This window comes from Anser cygnoides, chromosome 1 (assembly GCF_040182565.1).
Source record: "Anser cygnoides isolate HZ-2024a breed goose chromosome 1, Taihu_goose_T2T_genome, whole genome shotgun sequence".
Lineage (NCBI taxonomy): Eukaryota > Metazoa > Chordata > Aves > Anseriformes > Anatidae > Anser > Anser cygnoides.
Genome location: NC_089873.1, coordinates 62040949 through 62064336, shown reverse-complemented (window position 1 = coordinate 62064336; position 23388 = coordinate 62040949). Strand labels below are relative to the sequence as shown.

Genomic DNA, 23388 nt, shown 5'->3' with positions numbered 1-23388 from the left:
TAGTCATCAGCGACGGCTGCTGGCTCCTGCCCATCCCAGCTGCGGTCCAGCCGGCTGCTCGGAGGTCAGTTCTGCAGGCCCTTGATAAAGCTTCAATTAAGTGCTCCTCTTGCAGTGCTCGCTGATTTACACATCTTGTTCCTGCATCGGCCATTTTGCTGAATAAGCCCGCACGGTGGCGAGGACCGCACACGCGCAAGCGTCCAACTTTGACTGCCTGAAACAGGAGTTCGGCTCCTCCAGCTTGGGTGGCATCAGGCAGCTCAAAATAAATTGTCATATTCAAACGGAGTTTTAAAAAGAAGAGGGTAATCGAGCTGCAGAGGGCATAGTACAAATACTACTATAGAAACTTCAATTGGGTAATTAATAATATATGGTGCCTTATCTATTCCAGACAGTCTCTGAGCTGTATTTCCTGGCGGAGATGTGCATGCCTGTGTTTAGATGCTGCAGTGATGGATGCAAAGATTCCAGTGACGTGAACATCGTGGTACACTTCTCCAGCCTGGGCAACAGCCTGGCCAATCCATCCCCAAAGGGTCTGCAAAGGAAAGTCCTGACCTCACCTGCTCACTAATGGGGTGCACTTAATTGCAGCCAGCCATTCTCTCACCCAAGCCTTGCACTCATGTTCAGTTGCTTAGGGTACAAGTCAGCATGCAAGGTGACTCGCCGTGATTGCAAATCCCTCTGGGAAAAAAAAAAAAAAAAGAAAAACGTAACAAGTGTGACGCGATGGGAATGATTTGGTTGCTGCAGCGTGCACCAGGGAAGATCTGCATTACTTATCTGTGAGTGACGCTGTCTGTCTGAACGGGAACATCACCTTCTGCAGCTTTCCCAGAAGAATTAAGTTCTGCAGAGACTCAGATGTTCAAGGCATACTGGACTATTTAAGCAAAGATTCAACATTTTCTTGTAAATGTAGTTATATTAATTGATACAAAGTTTATTTTTTACAAAGATTATTTTTCTTTGGACTGTTTTGGACAGTGGTTCAGAATAATGGCCTTGAGAAATTCACTTGGAAATTTATTGTCCCAGGCACAAAATATACTCACTTGCCAAGAGTGTAGTAAGGAAACAAATGAACATCATTTTATGCCCTCCTCAGGAAAATATACATATCCCAGCCAAATAAGCAAGGGGAATTTGGCAAGACTGCATTGTCGACATGCTTTTATTACACCAACAAATATAATGTTAACTGCAAGTGTTACATGCTGCTTGCCTTGTATGTAGGTCATTTTCTCTAGGCAAACCTCCCGCTCAACAAAAGGAAATATTTCACGGGACTCACATGGCAGTGAACCTGTGCAAGAATTGATTTGCAAACCCCTGGGAGGCTTAGTCCAGAAGGCCTTTCTCCATTTTTTCCTCAGGTCTTCTCATAAGCAAACATTAATGTTCAGCAAAATCTGTGTCCCGCTGAAGTCCAAGCCATGCTTGCTTCCAACATCAGCAAGAGCAACTTTGCTCCCCCGGACTTAAAAGCAGTTTTGCTTGAGCAAGAACAGAGTAAAAGCAATGTGTGATCTTCAGCACATTGCCCTGGGCTAACTCCAGGGAACATGATCCTCTCAAAGCCCAGCTGCAGACATGAGAGCTTATTTAAGACTATTTTAAAATGCAAATTACACCCGCATGCTCATCATATGCCTATGCATCCACTAGCATGGAAATATGCACAGTCCAGAAATACCAACGATCTGAGAAGGCTCACCAGAGCCAGGATGCTGAGAGTTAAGAGTGAAAATCCAGGATAAGAGTCCATCCTGAACTCACGCAATGACGAACAGACTATCAGCATGGATTTACTCTGATTTTTCATGCTTTTCTAGGTTTAAGTCAGAACCCCTAACGTTCTTTTAATGTGGATTTCCTACAGGCTCACCAAAAGAACAACTGACAGGCAGTCATGAGTTACGAGGATATAAATACATTCAAGGGCTGTGGTGGCCAGCGCTGACACTGTAAATGATTGCTCCAACAGATTACTCCTCGGCGCTGCATTTTGAAGAAGCAATCTAACTGCTGGTTATTCCAGGTAGCAAGAAACAAACAAAATGGCACTTCATGATGTTGGCAAGCCATGGTGTCAGTGTAACCTCTGGTGACAGACCCGTGGTGCCTTCCCAGGGCAGAACTACCCGGGTCCTATGGGAGTGTCCGTCAGCAGAACAGTACGCAGTTGCCCGTGGCCTGAGCTCCTGTGAGCGGGTTAATTCCATCAGGCTCTTGTGTCCTCTCCTTTCCTTACACACACACCATGCTAGTCACAGCCTGCCTGGCAAAACTGCTTGCCTTGGTACTGGCGATGTCCTGCCCATGGTGGCAGAAGGGACCTGCTCAGTTATCTATCCCAGCCCCTGACGGAAGCAGGCTGACCCCTGCTGCATTTTCACCAGCGCTGTATTCCTTCTAATTTTACTTGTCTCTTGTAATAGCTGTTTTTCCTTCCCCAAATAACTTTTGCAGCCCTGCAGTTGAAGTCATCTGAAAGCACAAGTAGTGTTTTGAATGGCCTCTAATATTATCAGGCTATTGGGCCGTAAGGTCTGTGCCCTGTATTGATGCGTCCTCTCCCCTTTCATGCACGTGATTGTCCTGGGTGTGGAGAAATTGTCTCAAGGTCACACCACGATGTATGGCTCAGTTAGGAAAAAAAGCATGTAACCCAAAATATTGTTTAAAAGCAGTAGACTGAAATTTATGCTTGCGGCCTGAAGGAGCCTAGATTTATTTAAGATACAGGGCTATATATGCACACTTTTTAAAACTGCCTATAATTTACTAGTTAAAACATCAAGAACAAATGAGGCTGTGATCTGTCAAGTGGTCCTTTGTCACCCCCAGTACAGGCCTATAATCCTTCATTTGTGATTACACAGAGGAATATTACATTGATCCTGCAAAATATCTCTGATTGGATCAACGTTATTTTATCTCGCATTGACAGGGTCTTACCAGAGAATGACTATAATTCCACTGCTAACACTGTCTTACTGAAATCCCCCAATAAATCCTCAAAGCAGCACTGTTAGTAATACCTTTATTAGACTAACTAAACAAGATATTTATATGCTGGGCTTTCCAAAGGATTTTGGTTCCTGCTTCAGTTTCTGGAGGAAAACTTGATCAAAAGTGCTCTACGGGAAGACCTGCCCCAAAGGAGGCTCTGCACAGACATAAGTAGAAGGTGAAATTACCCTTTCAAGATTCCCTAGGTTGCTCACAGCTTGCAGAAGTAACTGCCATCTTCTCACCCATCCTACAGCGAGGGTGCTCTCGGCACCCAGAGGCATCATTGGTGGAAAATCTCACAGCACGTCCAGTTCATAGTCAAGGCTGTAGTTCAAGGCTGTAGTTCAGGATCTCCCCATACCTTCCACAAACACACCATCAGCACAGACATTTGCTAAGAGCCAAAGGGGAAACGTGGTCTTTATGTAGCTGCTATAAATTCAGTATTTGTTCAAGGCCAAATCCCGGCCTTCATACTCAACAAAAGACCTGCTCCCCTTCCAGCCCCTGCTGTCTCAGCTCACTGGTGTTTCCCTTTTCCCCCTTCTCTCTTTGTGTGAGTCTCCTCTAATTTTGTCTCTGTTTTCTTTGTCCCACAGCTCCAGGCCTTCAGCCCCAGCAGCTTCACTCCCACACTGACCTCCCCTTCATGACTGAAGTTGAATTGTCACCTTCTGGCTTGAAATGCAATGCTCCGGTGAGAAGAACCACAGACTCCAGTGATCTCCTTATTTTTTTTTTTTTCAGACTGCCTGGATGCTCAGGCACACATCTCTGCTTCGTTTCAATAACATTATCTCTAAAACCATGAGAAGTACAAATGTACCTCTGTCCTACCTTCCTAAACCACCTTTAATAAGGACCACGAGATTTATGAGTAAACAAAGTTCTGTGTCTGATATAAAATTTGAGCACAGCTAAAAGACCAGCGTATATAGCCACACATCAATTAGTAGATGAAAATGCTACAAAGACAATATATCAATAGAAGAATATCAAACAGCATGGAAGACAGTATGCTTTCTAAATCCTTTGAAACCAGGTTGGCATTTATGATGGTAAATTCTAGGTCTTACATGTTTCATGTAAAAATTTTCTCCATATCCTTTACAGCAATATACTGAAATGTCAAAGGAGTCATTTCTCAGCTCCCAGGCCCTCAGAAATAAAGGAAAAATAATTGATATTAGCCTTTGAAAAGGAACAGGCTGATGGTGAAAGAAACTGTTAATGACTATAGAGAGGACTCCTGATCAATTGCCTGCATCCACAGCCAGATTTTTACAGGTTCCTTCTACATTCTGGTTCAAATATCTGTGCACCAGATGCCTAAACTGGCATGTCAACTTTGAAGGTCATTGTCATAACTGTGATGGATAGCAAAACTTTCTCAAATGAAAGCTTAAACTCAGGAGCACTGACCTGCCTCAAGGGGCAGATTCAGTGATAAATGCTACGGATGTGAAATTGCACGATTGCACAGCCCAGCCTGTGGACCCTGATGTCCGGGGTTAATATACTGTCATGTTGACGGGGTCCAGGACACATGAGACAAGCTCCAAGGACTCCCACCTGTTCACTGACCAGGGGCCACTAAATCTACCAGAAACTTTCTGTGGCCTCCTCCAATACCACACAGTGATACGCTCCTGCCCTGATGGAAGGGTACAGTTAAACTGGCGTTTTAGCACAGACACAAGCCCAAGATGAACATCCAAACAGCTTGGTTTTCTAGGTGGCAGATACAATGTCCCATCACACCACAGCGACCAAGTAACTGCCCTCAAAATGCAGGCCCAGGAACACCCAAAATGTAATGAACTACACTGAAAGGGGGAAGAATCTTCAGAGAAGACGTGTCCTACCCATCATCCTAATCCCACCAGCCAAAAACCTCACTCCAGAACCTCGCCCCAGCTGAAATATGGTAACACTACCAAACGCAGCGGTGCAGAGGTGGCTGAGATGCCCCAGGCCCTGGGTTCAAAGGAAGGCTGGCAGCAGGCGAAGCAAGGCTGGGGCCTGAGGACTCATCCATGCCTTAGCACTGCAGGCAACTTTCTGCCAAGAGAAATCCCGCTTCTTTCCACTTTCTGTCTCGTTGTAGTGGTATTCTTAGAATCATGCACAAGAAAAGACTTTGCTGCTGAAGAGTTCATCTGTACCTGCTGCTTATTCTTCATCTGAAGGCATTGACAACACAATTAGTTGCTGTCACAGGCGGGATGCTAACAGTAACTGATGAACACAAGGAGGCAAGATGTGCCACAAGCTTCGGTGTGGCACAGAGTGCCGGGGACACCGGTGAGCACAGGACTGGGTTCCTCACTGCAAGGATAAGAGGGAGGTGGTGGGAGGAAGGCCGAAGCCACCCCTGCAGTGCTGTCACTGTCACTGTGAGGCCTGACCTTGTGCTGGCGCACACCTCTCCTCCCTCCAGCCATTCAAGTAGCCTCCCCCTGCTTCTCTTTAAGACACATAAACAAGTTGTCCCACTTTTTCTGATGAAACCTCCTTTTAAAAAAAATCTCTTCTGGATTTGGAAAAAGTCCCTGTGGTTTCCCCAGACAGAGGTTCCACAGTCCTGAGGCCAAGACGCTGCGCAAGCCCAGCCTGCAGCCACTTCATCACTGGGAAACAGGGACCTGATAGTGGTCAGTGCAAGACTGTACTGCAACCTTCCTGTCCCCACAAACCTGATACACCCCTGGGAGTCTGTGGCTACATCCCTGTTTCCCACTAGGACCAGTGGATTACAACGAATGGCATTTGAAAACTGGAGGTTCTTTGGGATACCGTGTACAAAGCAGTCCTCTTTCCTCTTGGATATGAATAACCATTTCACGCAAAAAGGACAGACAGCTCAAGCCTACATAAATGAGCACAGAGAACCCTGGTGGCAAACTCTCAGCAGCACAGAGTGGCTTACTGTCGCATCCTCTGCCACACACACAGGGCTCCCACAGGCGAGGTGTCTGACATCCACGCAGCTCAGCACGCTGGCAGAGGACCTCACATCCAGCTGTCCCCATAGATGTGATGTGCCCACAGAGGCGACACCAGCAACCTCCAGTCTCCCCGTCTTGGCCTCTGCCACCCACCGCACTCTCCAGTTCATCTGGAGCAGAACGGGATCTGCTCCTCATAAGGCTGTGGTGATTCCTCAACAAAAGCAGAAAATAAAAACTCCTTTTCTGACCCACCATCAGTATAATCCCTCTTCTCCGGGTGCTCAGGCACAGAGTTTCTTCCAGCAATGCAGAGGACAGCTCTGCTACTCTGAGTCTCGCACAAGATTCCCTGAAACTCCAGCCATGCTGAGCATCCCAGCTTGTCTTGCTCCATCCTGCTTGAAAGAGCATTATTCCACTTTTGGGGGGAACTAAATAATATCCCCAAATGCTATCCCAGACAATGTTTTCCTATCTTTTTTTTTTTTTTTTTTTGCTATGGGGTCTTTCCATTCCCTTTCCCTGAGATCTGTGAGAATTGTGGTTTGTTGCTGCACACGCAGGTGCATGAACACCCAGGAGCAGGTGCCATTAGCTGGTGTATCCCATGACAAAACCCTTCCCACTACATGGAAACTAACCCAGCATCGCCAGCCAAATGGCTGAACGTTTTTGTGAGCTGAAATACACATTTCATGGTAATTTAAATATGTGCAAATAAGAGTATAATTCCACTGCTGCCAGCAATCCTGGATGTTTAAATATAGTACATAAATACCATTGCTTCTATTTTATTTTATATAAACTATTTAAATGAAGAAGTTGAAGGCTCTGCATTCCCCTGGCTTATGAATACAAATGGCTGAGAATCTAACAGGACTTTGCTCTTGTTGAGCTAAGGCAATACAAGATGAAAGCAGATGAGGGAGCCAGGAAACAAAGACCCTATTAACCACATTATCTAAAGGAAAGATATGAAAAATGCGCATTAAGTGCACACGGGCGTCATCTGCAGTCCTTCATGGATGTGTGGGGTGTCACAGGAAAGAAATAAAGTGCAGCTCAGACCTAGGTGAAGGAGACAAAGCTGCAAGGATGGTGCGGCTGGATTTGTCTTGGGTCCCTTCCCTCTCACCAGACAACCACGGCTGGTGTCAGACAGCCTGGTGACAAAACACTCCTTCCATCAGGTCCTCCTTGACACACAGCTGAATATGCTCTTCCTTGGGGAAAAAGGGGGAATTAATAGTAATAACAAATTAATCCTTCACAGTCCTGTGACATGCTTCACAAGGACACAATGCTAGAAGGGACTGTCTGTGTTCATTTTTCTTGCATAGCAGGCAAGAATATCATATAATCCTTCCTCCTAAATATACCCGTCTTCATCCTTAAAACCTGTTAGTAGTGCTGTGCCCTCATCACTTCTTCCAGAATCCCACGTGAGCACAGCTTTCAGCCTACATGTATTCATGGCCCTCACACACAGTGTTTTCCCTGCTAAGGTTGTCCTTAGCTTAAACACATCTTCCGCCTCTCCTGTGTTCAACCCAGTTTCTTCTGGATAACAGTTATATTTGTAAAACAGATTTTTCATCTCTCTCTTCATGCTAGTAACCTCACTCTGGACCTGCCTCAGTTTGAATTCATCCTCCTCAGAGGTGGTTGACAAGAATAGTGAAGTTTATAGCAGAAAAGGTTTGATTAATACCTTGCCCATGACTTAAACATTTCCCTACTTGAAACATCTGACCAGCATTGCTCTTCAACCACACATGCCTTCTTCCTGGTCACAGCTCTGCCACTCTGTGTTCACACTTAAAGACTGGTGCATGCTCATGATGCCCTTGTCCTTGTCCACTGTCACTTGTGCTTCACGGTCACACCCCACCTGCATGTTGGGTGAGATTTAGGCATGCACCTTTCCCACCTTCAGAGGAATCCTGCTGCAGAACCTGGGCAAGTAGGAAGCCACCTGAACCCCCACAGTCAAAATGTCTGGGGGACGAGAATCTCAGTATGCAATACAGAGGGTATTTGTCCAACAATGTAAACTTGTCCTTCTGGTGTAAATATTCACAGTGAAAAGAAACATCATATTGCTACTTTCTAACTGCATGACACCATTATTTTTTTTTATTAAATTTCACGTCTTTTCTACTACCCTGTCCTCAAGATTACCCAGTTCTCTGTACATAATATTCCAGGCCTTCTTTCCCTTGGTGATGCTGCATTTTTGTGGCAGCAGCAAGCATTCTTCTATCTGTGCCCAGACCAATGATAGCAATCACCTCCCCTTAAAGACCTTGCTCCAATATCATTCATGACATTGTTAAATGAGCTTGGTCCCCTACTTCAGGAACTCTAGTCTGGACCTGCCTTTGTCTTAATGCTCCTTCTCTCTGCACTTGTTGGCTTCCTCCAGCCAGTTCCTTAAACACACTGCAAATCGTGTGCTAATTACCTTAACATTGTAATGAATTGTTTCCTCAGGGGCAGAATATAAAATCCTTTCCCCAAATCCCAATGTGTTACTTCTACTGCATTTCTTTGCCTGGAAAACCAGTTATCTTCCTGGCAAAATATATCAGGGTAGTTTGGCACACTTCACATAGAAAAACATATGTTGCATGTGTATTTCTTTCCCCTGCGTGTGTTTAATTCATCTTTCCTTCAGAACTTCCTTTAAACTCTGCTTAGTATTATTGTGATCAAACTAAAAGGTCCTCTGTGGCCCAGACAATTTTTTTCCCGTTTCTTTAAATATAGATTTGCTACTTTTCATTCCTAATGTACCATCTTAATTAGACAGATTTATTGAAAATCCTTTTTACTGGACTTGCAATGTCACATACCACATCTTTCAGTACTTGGAGATGGAAATTATCCAGCTTCCCAATTTGAGCCCATTAAGCTATTTGAGTTTTTTTCCATTTCCCCTGTTCCTGGTAGCTGGCCACTTTATCTCTCTGATCAGTATAACATTCCTCCCTATCTCTTTAACCACTATGGAATACGATTGAGAAGAACTGGGTAATCTTGAGGACTGGTGAACAGACAAGGGATGAAATTTAATACAAAACACCAACTCATGCAGTTGGAGACTAACAGTGGGAAATTTCTGTCCAGTGTCAACTTTTGTCCAGCAGGATATGTTTACATCACTGGACAATGGTCCTCTGTGTAAAACAGGGACAAACCCACTCTTCAGAAGTCCTTTATGGTTAAATATCATGACATGTAGTATTCAGATACTGTCACAAGGGGAAATAACGAAGTACCTAGGGCAGAACAATTGAATCATCAGCTACCATAAATCAGCATCACTCCTTCAAAGTGAGCATAGTGGCACTAACTTACACCTTTAACATCTGATTTAAATTGCTATTGGTGTTGTGTTTTTGGATTCTGTTGTAATTTTTATGTCATTAAATGACCCCGGGCAAAAGCATCTACAAAAATATTTTTTATCTTATTTTATGCTCATAAAGGCATTTTTGTATATTCAAAGATATGTATTGATTAACAGAGACAGAGAGACAAGCATTGTACATTCATATTTAAGGAGAAAGATCTTTTCAAATAGCTCTGGTTACCCAATAAAATTAAAATATCTGTTTTATCCTATTGGAAAGTCTAGAAATACATTTAGGAAGCTTTTCTGAAATGTTTGCTTTAAAACTCAAGAACAACAAAAGGTCTCTGAACTAAATAAGGGCTCTTACAAGCAATTCTCAGTGTCTTTCACCCACTCTGATGGGTATCTTAATGGGCCCCAATTACCTGTATACACCGGGCATCTCGGAACACCCATCCCTTTATGGTGTTTCAGCTTGCATCCATATGTTAAAAAAGAATCACAAGTCACTTTGGAACAGGTCAGACATTTACTGACACTGGAGAGAGGTGGCAGAGGTGGGCGGAGAGCTTCAGAGCCTGAGAGCAGTCCCTGTCACCTGGCACGAGATGCAGACAGTCACCCGGCTCAGGGCATACAGCCTGCCTCCCAACAATGAGTGCCACGTCCCTCGGGATGGCTGAGGCAGAGCTGCTGGGAAAAGCAGCTGGGGATACTGGGAAGGTCCTCTCAGTTCTGCTTTAAGGGCGTGTGACCACCTCTTCTGTACATCATACATGCAATTCATAAAAGACCTTTTCTATACAAGCCCCTCAACTCTGGAAATACCTCCCTCTGTGCCTCCCCCTTTATAGAAAATAGCTGAAATTTGTAGTTAATATTTGTGTATTTGCACGGGAGGTTTCACCATGAAGTGCATTTGTCCCAAGCACTGTACAAACACGCTGACTTCTGCTGGAGAGACACATGCTGACGCCTCGGTAAGGTTACACGGGATGAACTCACAGCATGAAGGCAGGGCAAATTACAGAAGACAGTCCATGGGGTGTCCTCTATGCCCCTTAAGCTTTACATTTTAGTGTCTCCTTCATTCAATATATAACCCTGTTTGACCTACTCAGTCACTGAAAACCCAGGCCTGGGCTTCACAACAGGCCCTGTGCTCTCCCCCGATCCTCCTGCTCCACCTCTTGGACCATTGCCTGTGCTTTTTCTGCAACACGCATCAGCCACCACCTCCACACCAACCTGTTCAGCCTTTCTGTCACCTCAGATCATCAGTATTAAGGACTTCTGGCCTGTTCTCAGGCCTTTATCAGCCTATTTATCATTTCTTTCCTTTCTTCAAATGCTGATTTGATCTGTGCTGCACTCCCATTCATAGACATTTTACTCAGCATTCCCCTATCTACTTTTGCCCCACCATCCCAAATCTCTATTGACCCATACTGGCTGTTTTCTGCTATCTTTGACAGAGCATCTCTAATGGGAATCCCACTACCTGGCTAACTTTCTCCACTATAAATGCATTGTTCCCCCATTTAGTTCTGCTCTTCTCTTGGGCTTACTACTCCAGCTCAGCTCAGCTAGATCTCAGACTTGCAGCCATAGTCACCTCTTTGCCACATTTGGCTCACTCCTCAGACCCTCCCACCTCCTCCAGCCCCCGCTTCAGCTGTTACACAGGATTTCATCCAGTTCTTCCACAAGAAAAATGACTATGACATTCTTCTCCCAGTAGTTTTGCCTTCTGTTTCCTCTTCCGCTCCTACCACTCCTTCCTCATTCTTTACCACAAATGAAAAACCTCCTATGTAGTAATCTCCTTTCATTTCACATATTTGCAAAAGAGTCAGTCTTATTGCATCTCCTGACCTTCCTTATGGCCATTCCTGTGCTCTCAATCTCTCTCCTCCTTGACCTCTCATGCCCCTCGGTCTCTTTGCTCCCATAACACAAGTACTATCCAATCTCTTTCCTTATTCTCACCTTGAAACATTTTTTCACCTTAAAGCATTTATTTTCCTCTCTGAATACTGTTTCTTTTTCTCTCCTTCCTTTCGTGACCAACCTCCTTGAACACGCCAGGTACAACCCCTATCTGGAGTCCCCCCACCAGTTCCAAACTAAGCCCCCCAGTTCCGTGCAGCTTCCTCTCCACTGAACCTGCTGCTGCCCAAGTCTTAGGCTGTGAAAATGTCAGCATACTCTGAATGCTCTGTTCTCATCAGCTGCTGCGTGACTACCCTCAGTAGTCTATGCTGTTTTAACCTGAGATTGTGTGTTTCATCAGCTACCATGACATTATTCACTTCTTCTACACCACCTTTGAATCTGCTTCTGAACATCCCTCCAGAAGACACTTTTCTTCTCCCAGCTCTGCTATCGTTCAGTGAAGTTCATGGGACTTTTCTCCTTCTATATTTTTATCCTTGGTAATTTCTATGAATTTCACTACCATCTCCATGCAGCATTGTGCAGATTTACTCATCTGACACAAACTTGTCTCCCTATGTACATACCCACAGTCTCTCTGATAATCCCTCAGAGACATAGATATCAAACTAAACTTATCATAGCTAAAACAGAGTTCCTAATGTTCTAGTCCCTTCTTCTTTACTATACGTTCTCTTCAGTAATTCCTCTCTTGATTAGCATAGCCAAATGTATGACTTTCCTTGTTGTTCTGGTGTACTTGAGCAACATCATTTTACGTATCTCACTGTGTCTGTATATCCAGGGGATGTGTAAGGTTTTCAGATTATTTTTCCATCCTGGCTCTCATCATTGCATGTCTTTATTACTACAATATTTCTTTCTCTGACCTTTACAAATATGATCTTGCCCTTCGTGTAACCATTCAGGAAGCTGCTAGAAATATCCTTTTCCAAACCTGCCACTCTGACCAGGTCATTTCTCTTAGCAGCCCTAGACTGCTGTCCCAATATCTATCTATCTCATTAGTGTAATCTACTTGTCTTCATTAAGGAAATGTCAACTTCTTCCTACAGTCAACCAAAGAGGTCAGTCCCCATCACCTACTTATTAATTTTTCAAGAAGACATGACCCATGATTTTGTTGGTGCCATCCCTCAGTCTCTGGAAGACAATATTGTAAACATCTGCACGTCTTACTCATTACCCTTCTTTACAACCCTTCGTGGAATCCCGCATTTCGTGGTGCTTACAGAAATGTGGTTAGCCTGCTGGTGTTCTAAAACCACTGCCGGTCATGCTGAACATAATTACCTTGTCGTCTCCTTGTACTCTCTCACAAGGCTGCATTACTCTCCACTATTTAAAGTGCAGCAACATGTCAAAAGGACGGGGACATTTTTCTGTTCCGTGATTTCTTATCCATGATTAAGGCTCATAAATCCTGTGGTAGAAGTCTAACTGGTATTAATAATAATGAACAAAATCCCCATTATACTGCTACTGAGCTGAGGTACAAGAGATTAAGTCATTTGCTTCAGGTCATGAAGAAAGACTATGGTGGAGCTTGGACTGAATTCTGGCTCTGTAAGCCCTGTCTTAACTCCAACACTACCTCTTTTCACCTGTTTTGGTAGTTATCTACAGAGGATTATGACTTCAGTTGGATCAGCTGGGCAGCTCTGAATATTTATTTGTGGAAGAATAAAGCATTATGAGAGAGAAAATGGGGAAATTTCCGTTTTATAGTCTGATTTCTCTCCTGCGGAGAAAATATGTTGGTTTATATTCTTTTCCATTAAGTGGATGCTATTTTGAATGGTCTGTTAAGGGCACTTGGATTTCAGAATGCGCATTCTTTATTTATTTATACCTTAACAATAAAAAAATCCTTTTCTTTCTTTTTCTCTTAAAGAGGTGAATATGTACTCAAGAGTTCCAGCAACACTTGATTAGCAATGAGCCATTAAGTAACTTACATTATAAATGATTACCATTATTTTTGCAGAACCTACAAGACACAAAGTCTTCTTACACATTCACTGGCTCTGCAATAGTTAACGAACTCATGCCATTCTTGAACAGATATTCTGAGTGCACAGAAAGACTTCTTCAATGAGTAAAAGCAATATTAATATGGATTTTTATCAATGGAGTTGACAAAATAGTTCAAATCATTTCATTTCTATGCAAATACTCTTTCTTAATATATGTTTATTCCTGCAGTAAACAGAGTACAACTGCACTCATATTAAATCTTTACCCACACTTTTAAAGAATTTTTTAAGCAATAGGCAAAAGGGATAAAACTGCTGAGATTACTCAAAAGGATTTGGATGCTCAGTTAAATGAACAGGAATTAAGCACGCAGTCCTGTAGGCAGCTCTGCAAATACCAGTTTCTGTTGAGAAGGGCATGATCCCATCGTTTTTACTCAGCCAAAATTTCCATTCGTCTTCACTGGCAATTTTGCTTCAAAGCCAACAGCTTGATTGAAATTCGCTCTTTAAAAGAGCATGATTAAAAACAGTTGCATCTCTGTTAAATTACATATATGTTCTCAGTATTTTTAGCAGATATGTATTATCAAACTAATTATCTCAGATGTGTCAGAGGAATGTGTCAGGTTCTCATTACTTCTGGTAAAGGTACTTTTTAATGAATTGCTATTTAAGTTTGATGCAATTAATGTATTAAAATTGCTTATTTAAAAAAAGGAAGGGCCAAATCCTACTGGAACTCACACGCATGAAACACCAGTGATTTCATCCATTAAATGATTTTGGAACATCTCTGAACAAGAGAATGTCTTTCCTGTATTTGTAGAAACATGCAGTTATTTGATTTCCCATCTGCATCGACGGACTAAGAAAACTGCATCACTGAAAACAGTGAAGGCAAAATACTTGGTTAACCTAAGATTCAACTCAAAGTCTATCTCGTGCTTAAATTTTAACTAACCCCTCCAGAAGAAATTCGGTGTGACAGAATGGAGCACAGACCTTGTGCTGGCCTTTCTTCACAGGGACAATTTTAACCTCAAAGGAAACACTAACGGCCTGAACTTGCTGCATCACCATGTTCAATAAAACATTTACTATTGACTTCACTAGGATCAGAATCAAGGCTTCAATAAAGTCCTTTTTATAACAAGTACATTTGGTGGGATTTCAAACACATAAACAAAGCGCTTACTTACATACTTTAAACGTATGGAGGATACATGAAAAAACAGCTGTTGTAATTTGCCTGGCAAAAACATTGCATTTTACAACTTAAATCTACAGAACTGAAAGGTAGGCTCGTAGAATTGCAAGTAGTTGTATGAAAAGGAATCTTTTTACTCCTAGAGATAGCTGCACGTAGCCTCTCTTCAGGCTTTTCCAATTGTGTATAAATAATCCCTAGTGACGGATGGAGTAGTCTTGTTAAGCCTTTCTTCCTCAATTGTGCCATGCATCTGACAATCAGAACAGAGAAGGCTTTCATCTCAGAAATCTTGCATACTATTTGGTGCGGAGGTAGGCTGCCCAGGAATTAGTTTCTCTTATTTCCTCTTTTTTTTTTTTTTCTTTCCAGTGGTGACACGGGTGTAAGCATACACACAATAAAATGTTTTTTAAAGAGGATTTACTACAGCTCCCATGGATCTTGGGGTAGGAAGAAAGGTAAAAGGGGAGTTGAAATAATAAGGTCACTGTAAAGGTTTTTTTAGATAAAATTGGATTCCAATGGCAGGCAGCAGAGCCCCATCCGGGCAGGTTTAACTGGCAGACCTCCAGAAGTGAGATGCAAGGTCCTCTGAGCAGTAATTGTCAAAATGGAGCAGTCTCTGGTTACTGTGCAGCCTCTTTGTGTACTTTATCGTACCTTTACAATTAAACGATGTAATTTCTTTTTATCCTTTCTTGTTTCCTTCTCAACTAGAGCAGGAAAGCATCTGAGCAGCGTTGCCATATGATGCAGACAGACCCTGTGGCTTGCAGGTTTATTTTTGGGGTCACTAAGAATTGTATGCAAGGCACTGTGAGCTGGAGATTGCCATGGCAGGAAATGAACTCAGCCTTCTCCCTGCCATGAATGGATGCTTACCTGCATTGCTAACCTCTGCGTGCATAGTGCTGGAAGTGGTTGGTTCCCTGGGATTTTTTGGTAGGCTAAGGAAATGCTGTTTTTGCTATAAACTCAGTGGCAAACAGGAAGCCGGTGGATCTAACAGGATATAGGGAACACTATTCAAAAGGGCATTAAGCAGCAGGGCTACTTAATTCACTGAGGAGACCGTACAGATGCCTGAGAATCAGAAGAAGCTTGGAGCATTGTGCTGGACAAAACTAAGGCCAATGTTTCCTGGTTGCTCAGAGCTTCAGGGATCAGGAGTGAAACTTTGGTCCCTAGGTGTTAAAAGACTTGATCAAATGCCAAGGCAGAATCAGAGGACCAACTTCGTAACCTCTTCTTTTTGACTGGTCCTTCTTTATAAGAGTGCTTTTCCTCAGTCCAAATAGCCCATTCACAGGAATAAAGATTATTCAGGTGAGTAAAAGTTAGCCAGACTGGGCCCTGGGTTTCCATGTTTGACTCCAGTGGTCTCTTTATTGATTGGAATTTATGGTTCTTATGGTTCGGTTTTGCTTTGTTTTGTTTTTCAGTTATGATAACGAAGAGAACATATTGCCTAGTTTTGATGCAGTGTTAGAATATTCTTCAGGTCTTTGGTTTCTTATGTCTGCCTGCCTCTTCCTGAGTATGCTTGGTTGTAAAAATTTATTTTAACTCATTGCCTATTTATCTAATTGCATTATTTTGAAATATTCACCTAGATTCTATGGGGATATAAAAAATAGATAGGAGAACTATAACTGGAACCAACTACCTTATATACACATTAGTGTACATTATATCTATCCATAAGAAATCTGACGCAATGGGTTTCCAGCTTTTCCAGCAAAATCCAACATAAATTTTAATTTATTTGCCAGAAGTAAAACTAATAAATACAGAATAGAATTTAAAAAGTGACCCAGAATCTCCAGATACAGAATAGTTTTTTAAAACTACTGGCATCAGAATACCGCCAAGTACCATAGGGCCTGATCCTGCCATGAGCCATTGCCTACAGCTTGTATTAATTTCAGCAGAGTTCACAAGCAGAATAACTGCAGGGCATTTGCAAAGCCAGTTAGGCTCTTAATGACTATTTTTTTATTATCCTTTGATAGACAAACCTACCATTCTCAAAACTGGAAGTTTTGCCTAGGGAAAAGTGTGGGATCTGTCTCTAAATAAATGGATCACTTAGCTTCTGTAAAAAAAGAAAAAAACTTAATAGCTTTCACATTCAATTACATATAGAATTATATGCAATATTTGGGGCCAGAACCTTCATTGGTTTATCCAGTTCCGGAAGAGGTGCACCAGATTTAATTAACAAGCCAGCAGAGGATGGAGACTAAAAGGCCTGTGTACCAATGCCATCCTCTTTTATATGGTATTTGCCCTGGAGCTCTGGCTTTACCCAGAGAGATATTTCCTCTGTACAGGAATATGCACCCCAGCCAGGGTATTTGATGGCTACAGGCACAGGACATTTGTGGTTCTTCATGTTTGCACAAGGCATGTTTTGCCCAAACACCACCACCCCTGCAGTCTCTAACTCCAGATGAGTGTCTGACATGGAAGAAAAACTAGACAAGCATGGTCGAGATGAACCCCGAACACCTGCCTCCTCTGGCACTTGTAGCTGTTCTCAACATCTGACAGCAATGCCAACTGTACTTATTCCACTTTCACCATTTAGCTGTGGATTGTAAAGAAACTTCTGATGTCTGACCTTAGATGGGAACAGGGACACTAGTTGCTTCCCCTTGTAAAGATGGCTCCTGCACACACATATCAGATTTCTAATTCAGTGATTCCAGCACACAAGCATTATTAATAGGCAATTATTTTACATTACTTTTTGGTAAAGGGAGAGTAAAATCCATTCATTTTGATCTAGCCGTGTACTTAAGTGAATAAACAATCTTACAATACTGCTATCCTAGGTTTTATTTCTGAACAAGTCAGAAGCTGAATCTTATCAAATGGCCATTACATTTGTTCTTCTATGTTTCAACCCAGAGATGCCAAAGCAACACTCTTCATCACAACTGAGACTTGCAGTATAGGTAAAACCTCCCTCCAAAAACACCACCAAATGAACTATAATGTTGGTATTCAGCATTTTGAGTCCCCCTCCTTTAAGGTTTCTCTCAACATACAGTGAAGTTGTTTGTTAAATGTGTGTCAAAAACCTGCAAAGAAGACCAGGAGTTACAGACAGCAATGTCTGTGCATACCTCCTTCATGTGCACTGTTTGCTCTCCTGACACTGGGCACCAATGCTGAGCAATGGTTATTGCCCAGAAATACATGTGCAGGATCGCACGCCGTACCCGAGCCCAGGAAGCCCTGCTGCTGGCCAGGCGGTGTGTATTTAGGGTGGTTCACCACGCCCAAGTGACAACAGGGTATTTTGAAGACTATCTTCTCCTGCATTTAGCCACCTCAGTGTGAGATGCCACATTGTCTCCATCGCAAACACTTAACAGAGCCGCTCCAACACACAGCCTGGTGCCAGGGAATTTCAGCGGGTTCTGGACATCCCTGAACCCAGGGCAAGGCGGGTGGTGGAAGAGGAATGACTCTAACTTATTGCAAGATGAAAAGCCTCTCTAGTAATTGAAACTCTGTTTGCCCAAGGTGAGGTCTGGTGCAATGTTTGCCCGCTAGCAAGGCTGAAATTCTCAGTTTGTGCCCTGAGCACGGAAAGCACATGTGGCAGAGCGATCCAGCCCTCAACGGCGGGTCCAGCACGCCCGCGCCCTCACCTAGGCGGAGAAGAGGATCCCTCGGCATCGGCACGAGCAGCAAGGTGCCAGGATGCTGACACTCGCCCACTACAAGTGGGACCGAAGCCACCAATTCATCCGACGTAGGTCATTAAATAGCAACTAGACATTAAGGATCAGTGACAACACAGACAGGTCCCCCACCGCATCACCTGTGTGCATGGTTTCGGTGCAGGTCTATGCTGTGCTACGAACCTCCACGGCTCCCTTGCAAGACGTACAGAACGAGATGTACACATTGGCAAACACATGTGAAAGTATATCCCCCGCGAGTAATTAGCCTTAAGCGTAATTCTGCGTGCAGAGCCTGAAGAGGGAATTAACACAGGCTATCGAGGGAGTTTGGGACAGAGAATACATGGAGAAAACAAGTATTTTTAAAGCTTGCCCAGTGTAAGAAGCAATGATTTCGCTGTGATAGAAATAAATCTCCAGAGAAACATCAGAACGCAACAGAAGAACCATGGGAGGGGAATGTTATTCTGTTGCATGGAGTAACCATGCTGTGGGCAGCAAAGATGCTGTCATCCCTAACTGAAACCCCAGTCATCTTGCAAAAACATAAATCTTTCATAGACGGGATGTATAGACAGGGTTTTATGCACATCTCCCCTTGATATACTTCAGATCAAAGAAACATTTGAGGTGAACTGACTATCATTTTGAACTGGCATGTCTGGGGAAAATAGAATAAGGAGGACCAGAAGACAAGGAAAAGAATAGCACAAAAATGCTACAGGGAAGCAGATGCACCTCCACTCTGAGAGAAAACGATTCCTAACACTCCTAATAAATTCATGTTATGTTTTGTAGGCATTGAGAATTTTCCAAAACAGCTCAGTGTAAACAGCAAGCTGTGTTTCCTCCCGCTTTTTAGCATTTCTCTTTGTTTACTCTCCATTTGAGGATAGAAGGAGCCTGCATGTGAGCGCTACAAATAGTGTAATTCCTGACTGATGGGGCATTTGGTAAGGGAACGATGAAATACAGACATATGTAGCCTCCAATAAAATAATATGTACTTTGCCTGAGTCAGCAGGGTCAAACTAAAAATAAAATAAAAAATACCCAGTGCCTGCTTTATTAATGCACTTTACTACTACGTGGAAAATATTCTGATACCATGGTGATGGGCAGACTGCAATAAGCTCAGAGAGGCAGAGACACGAGAGGGACATTCTGGGGTGTGTCTGCAGTGGGTGACCCCACTGCCCCCTTGCTCCCCAGCCCCACGTCTCTGCAGTGGAGACCCTGTGGGGAACTGCCCTGGCGATGCTGTGGGAAGCAATGCCCAGCCAAGCCACCTCGCCATCCACAAGGAGAGGGGCTTGGCTGGAGACACCTGCTCCCATCCACGAGCCCAAATGGCTCTGCTCAGCTCAGGAGGGCCTGGCACATCCATTTGGTAAAAAACAGCCCTTACCTTTGGCAATCAGCTCCTCCAGCTCTTGGTCGAACCCTTGCCGGTGGCATTTCCTCCAGAGCCCCATGTTGGTTGAGTTGTACTGTCTGTTGCACTCGTCGACCGCGCTCATGGCAAAGATCTGCCTCCTGTTCCTTGCCAAGAGGAGTTTCCCTTCCCAGCGGTCCAACCTCGACCTGCTGGCCCTGAGAGGCAGGTTGTTGTTGGAGTTATATATGAAGCCAGGATCATTTCTCTTAGTGGTGATGCTCTTGCACCTCTCTCTGTGCTTCCTGGCATCAGTTTCGTACCAATGGTCAGAGCAGATCGCCACAGCCAGCATGCCCAGGGCACACAGAGCTAAGGAGAGGCCAGCATACAGCAGCAACCTTCCAGCAGCCATACCTCAGCTTCACAGAAACACCATGGGCATCTTCACAACAGGCAAAGCCCTTGAGCGTGACACCACGCCGAATCCTCCGGAGCAGCTGCTGGGTGTCACTCGGCAGAGGCTGCCTCAGACATCCCCAACTCGTGCGGCTCACATCCACGCTGCGGGGGGTCGCCCGGAGCGCTACAAAGTTCTGCCCTGGGGGCAGTCCTGGGGGCTCATCTGCCTCTGCTCCTCTGCGGAGGAGACCTGGCGAGGAGAAACACAGCCTCCCACCTCGAGCGAGCCGGCGACCCGCCTGTACAAAGGCGTCCTGTTGCCCTCGCCACGAGCACCCGAGCTATGGGGGCTGAAGGAGCAACCCCCCCCCGACGAGGCTCAAAAGCTACGGCTGTTTGATCAGTCCATTAATCTCTTTCAGTCTGACCAGCTGGGAAATACAGGAGGGATGGCTTTCAGATCCGGAGGTTCAGCCCAGCATCGCAGGACAGAAAAGTTCAGCAGCCAGCAGTCTCCCACGCTGAGGCAGGCGGGCAGCTGTCCCGGGTTCAAGAGGGGTGACTTGCCTTTTCTTTGTCAGCAGCCCAGCAAGAGCATCATCCGGACGGTCGCTCGCTGGCTTGGGTTTAAAGCGGGTCGAAAGGGAGGGAGCCGGAGGGCGAGCAATCTGTTGTTGCTGCTGCTGCTGCTGCTTTAAACGGCGGCTGAAACGCAAGCTCCCCGGCTGTGACTGGAAATGCAGGCATGCACAGGTTTCCCCCTTAGCAGACTTTAGCCGGCATCCTGGCTTCCGAGACACCTCAGCTCCTCTCCGAGACACCTCAGCTCCTCTCCGCCAGCCTCGCCGTTCACTCGGCCAGTCCCGTTGTCTGCACTGGCATCAGGGCAGCCTCGTGCAGTGACCCCTTCCCTGGCCAGCCGTAGCCCGAGCACCCCAAATCCCTGACGTGGCAGCGAGCACGACGGCTGTCTGCACCCAGACAGGGCGAGAGGCACCAAGGGAGCCGCGGGGGCCTCCGGATCCGCTGCCACGGAGCGGGGAGCGCGCACCTCCCGCTAGGCAGCTCTGGAAGCGGTCCTCGGCCCCAGCATCCTTCTTCCACCCCCTTCCGCCGGTATCTGAACGGCTTCCTTCGTCACCGCCGCCTCGGTTTGTTGTGCACAGTTTTCCTAACACACGGGCACGTTAACCATCTGCAAGATGAAGGCAGGCAGGCAGAGCGATGGCTGGCGGAGAGGATGCTCGGGAACGGGGAGGGGAGGTCGGGGGAAATCAAACCAAAACAAACCGGGGGGGGAGGAAAAAAAGCTACACACCTTACACGGGGAGGGGAAAGCAGCCCCTAACAGTTGTCAACAGCTTTCGGTCTGCACCATTTCTCTGCCATATGGCCTGCTCTCCACGTAGGGGCTGAGGTTTTTAGCTCAGCAGCTTCATATGAACCGCATCCCCGGCATCAGCAGATATATATTCAGACATATTTTTTTTTTTCTCCTTAAATTTCCACTCCCTTTCTCTCTAGTGGGAATAACTCACCCATCTTGTAGAAATCAAAAGCAACAGAAGGCGAGCTGGAGTCCGTGAGCTTTAGAAATCTCATTTCACCGTTTTTAACCCAAGTAAGAGTGAATCCAATCTTCCGTACACCTGGGAATCTTGCCTTGTTCAAACACTGAGCCCTGCAGCCTTGGCTAAAGCCTACAGACAGAGAATACAGAGCACGGAGCCAAAAGCCAGTGATGTCACCCATGCAACGTGAGACTCATTTCTTATTTCTCTAGCCTCCTTAAAGATAAACTGCACCACTTCGCAGACAGGAAATGTCGAAGCCTTACTTTCTTAAACAGGGAAAATGTAAAACCTGGATTTAACTGGATCCTGCTCTTTCTTGGTCGCGAGGCCTTACATTGTGCCACCCGAATCCGAGACAACTGTATCTGTTTCTTACTGCACCAAAAAAAATCCCACCTACCATGCAACGCGAAGTGTGAGCTGACCCTGGATTCAGGACCTGGATTCTGTGTGATCCAGAAATGGAGGCCTCCAGACTCAGAATGGTGCTGTTTAAAAAGGAAATAAGAATAATTTTTTTTCACCAAAACGCTCTGGGTCCTGGCACACCCTGCCCTAGGTACCAGGGCATCCTGGAGCTGGCAGAGGGATCCCACTGCACCCGGTACTGGCTCCCATGCACCACAGGCTCCGCAGCAAGTGCTGCGGTCACTCCCGCTGCTCCAAAAGGTCCGCAGCCCCGTGCCTCCCCAGGAACGGCTGCTGCAAAAACCTACACCTGCGCAGGATCCAACTGACTTTTGGCCCCTGCATCCCAAACTGGGCCCTCTAAAATGAAACCTAGCCCTGACAGGAGCCCCTGGGCTGGCGGTTCCTGTTGGGCAGTGCTGGGCTTGTGCTGGCTTTTAGCCGTAGCCACACAAATCGTGTTTGCTACAGAAGGGAGGACAGAAGGGGGGCAGAGAAGCTCTCTGAGTGCCGGAATCAGGTACTCAAGGTCCCAAGTAATTTGGGATTTCCAACTACATAAGGGCACCTCTCCCACTAAACCGTTTTTCTTTTTAAGTGTACCATATTGTCTAAGCCCCTAGCACGATCAAGAAGCTCACAAGGGGAAGTCATTCATCCAAACCATAGACATTGTGATCAGACACATCTGCTGAAACAGCTCGATTGCAAAATTTCAGTGTTAGGTTATGAATATTAACTGTATCTGGAAAGCTCCAGATAATTGCTTTATTGAAATGGCACCACTTTACATTTTTAGCCGTAGCCTCCCTTTGTTGTTCATAACAAAGGTAAATTTTTAAGGATCTAAGGCTTAAAAAAAAAAAATCATGCATACAACAGCTCACACAGGTAGATTACCTTCTATAACAGGATTTTTCAAGCAACTACATACCAGTGCATTAAAAATAAATACATAAATAAATATAATAATGGGCTTGGAGAAGCCATACTTGTCTTCTGTTCAGGGAAAAAAATTAGAGCTTTGTGGTCAAAAAGCTTCGGGATCCTATAAGAAGATGGCAAACAGGTTTCTTGCATTGTGCCCATACAGAGACAAGAGTGCACCTGGATTTCTTTGTCAATTTTTAGCATCAAGTCCCAAGCTGGGGTATGAGAACAGGGACCAAGCCTAATTTTGCCAAACATCTTTCTGCTTGATAGAATTGTTGGATTTTAGGTTTAAGAACCCATCAGTAAATAAAAAGCAGGAACCAGGTGCTGAAAGGGTTTAATGGTTCTCTTACTCTATCGTGAGGCGGGCTTTAAAGCAAGTGCAGGTTTGTTGCATTTATTCTCTGTTTATACCACAGAACTGGAAGATTAGAGATAAGGCCAAACGGCGGACCCAGCTACTAGATCTGTTTTTCTTACAATGTTGGCCAAAAATATGTTAGGGGGCAGGTAAATC

General features: G+C 44.7%; 1 protein-coding gene across 7 annotated transcripts in view; it reads right to left on the bottom strand.

The window, feature by feature from the left end:
- TMEM178B (transmembrane protein 178B) overlaps positions 1 to 21971 on the bottom strand; it is a 230623-nt gene extending 208652 nt beyond the window's left edge. For 2 of the 7 annotated variants that reach the window (XR_010831914.1, XM_066998206.1), the window contains exon 1: positions 19588 to 21907. Coding sequence is in view for 5 of the 7 variants with exons in the window: in XM_066998206.1 (XP_066854307.1) it covers positions 19588 to 19969 (382 nt within the window). In the remaining 2 variants the exon portion in view is untranslated. Of the gene's footprint in view, positions 1 to 19587 lie in introns of all 7 variants that reach the window. The other 5 variants (XR_010831913.1, XM_066998191.1, XM_066998187.1 and 2 more) reach the window with 4 other exon arrangements.
- Between the last annotated feature and the right edge of the window lie 1417 nt (positions 21972 to 23388).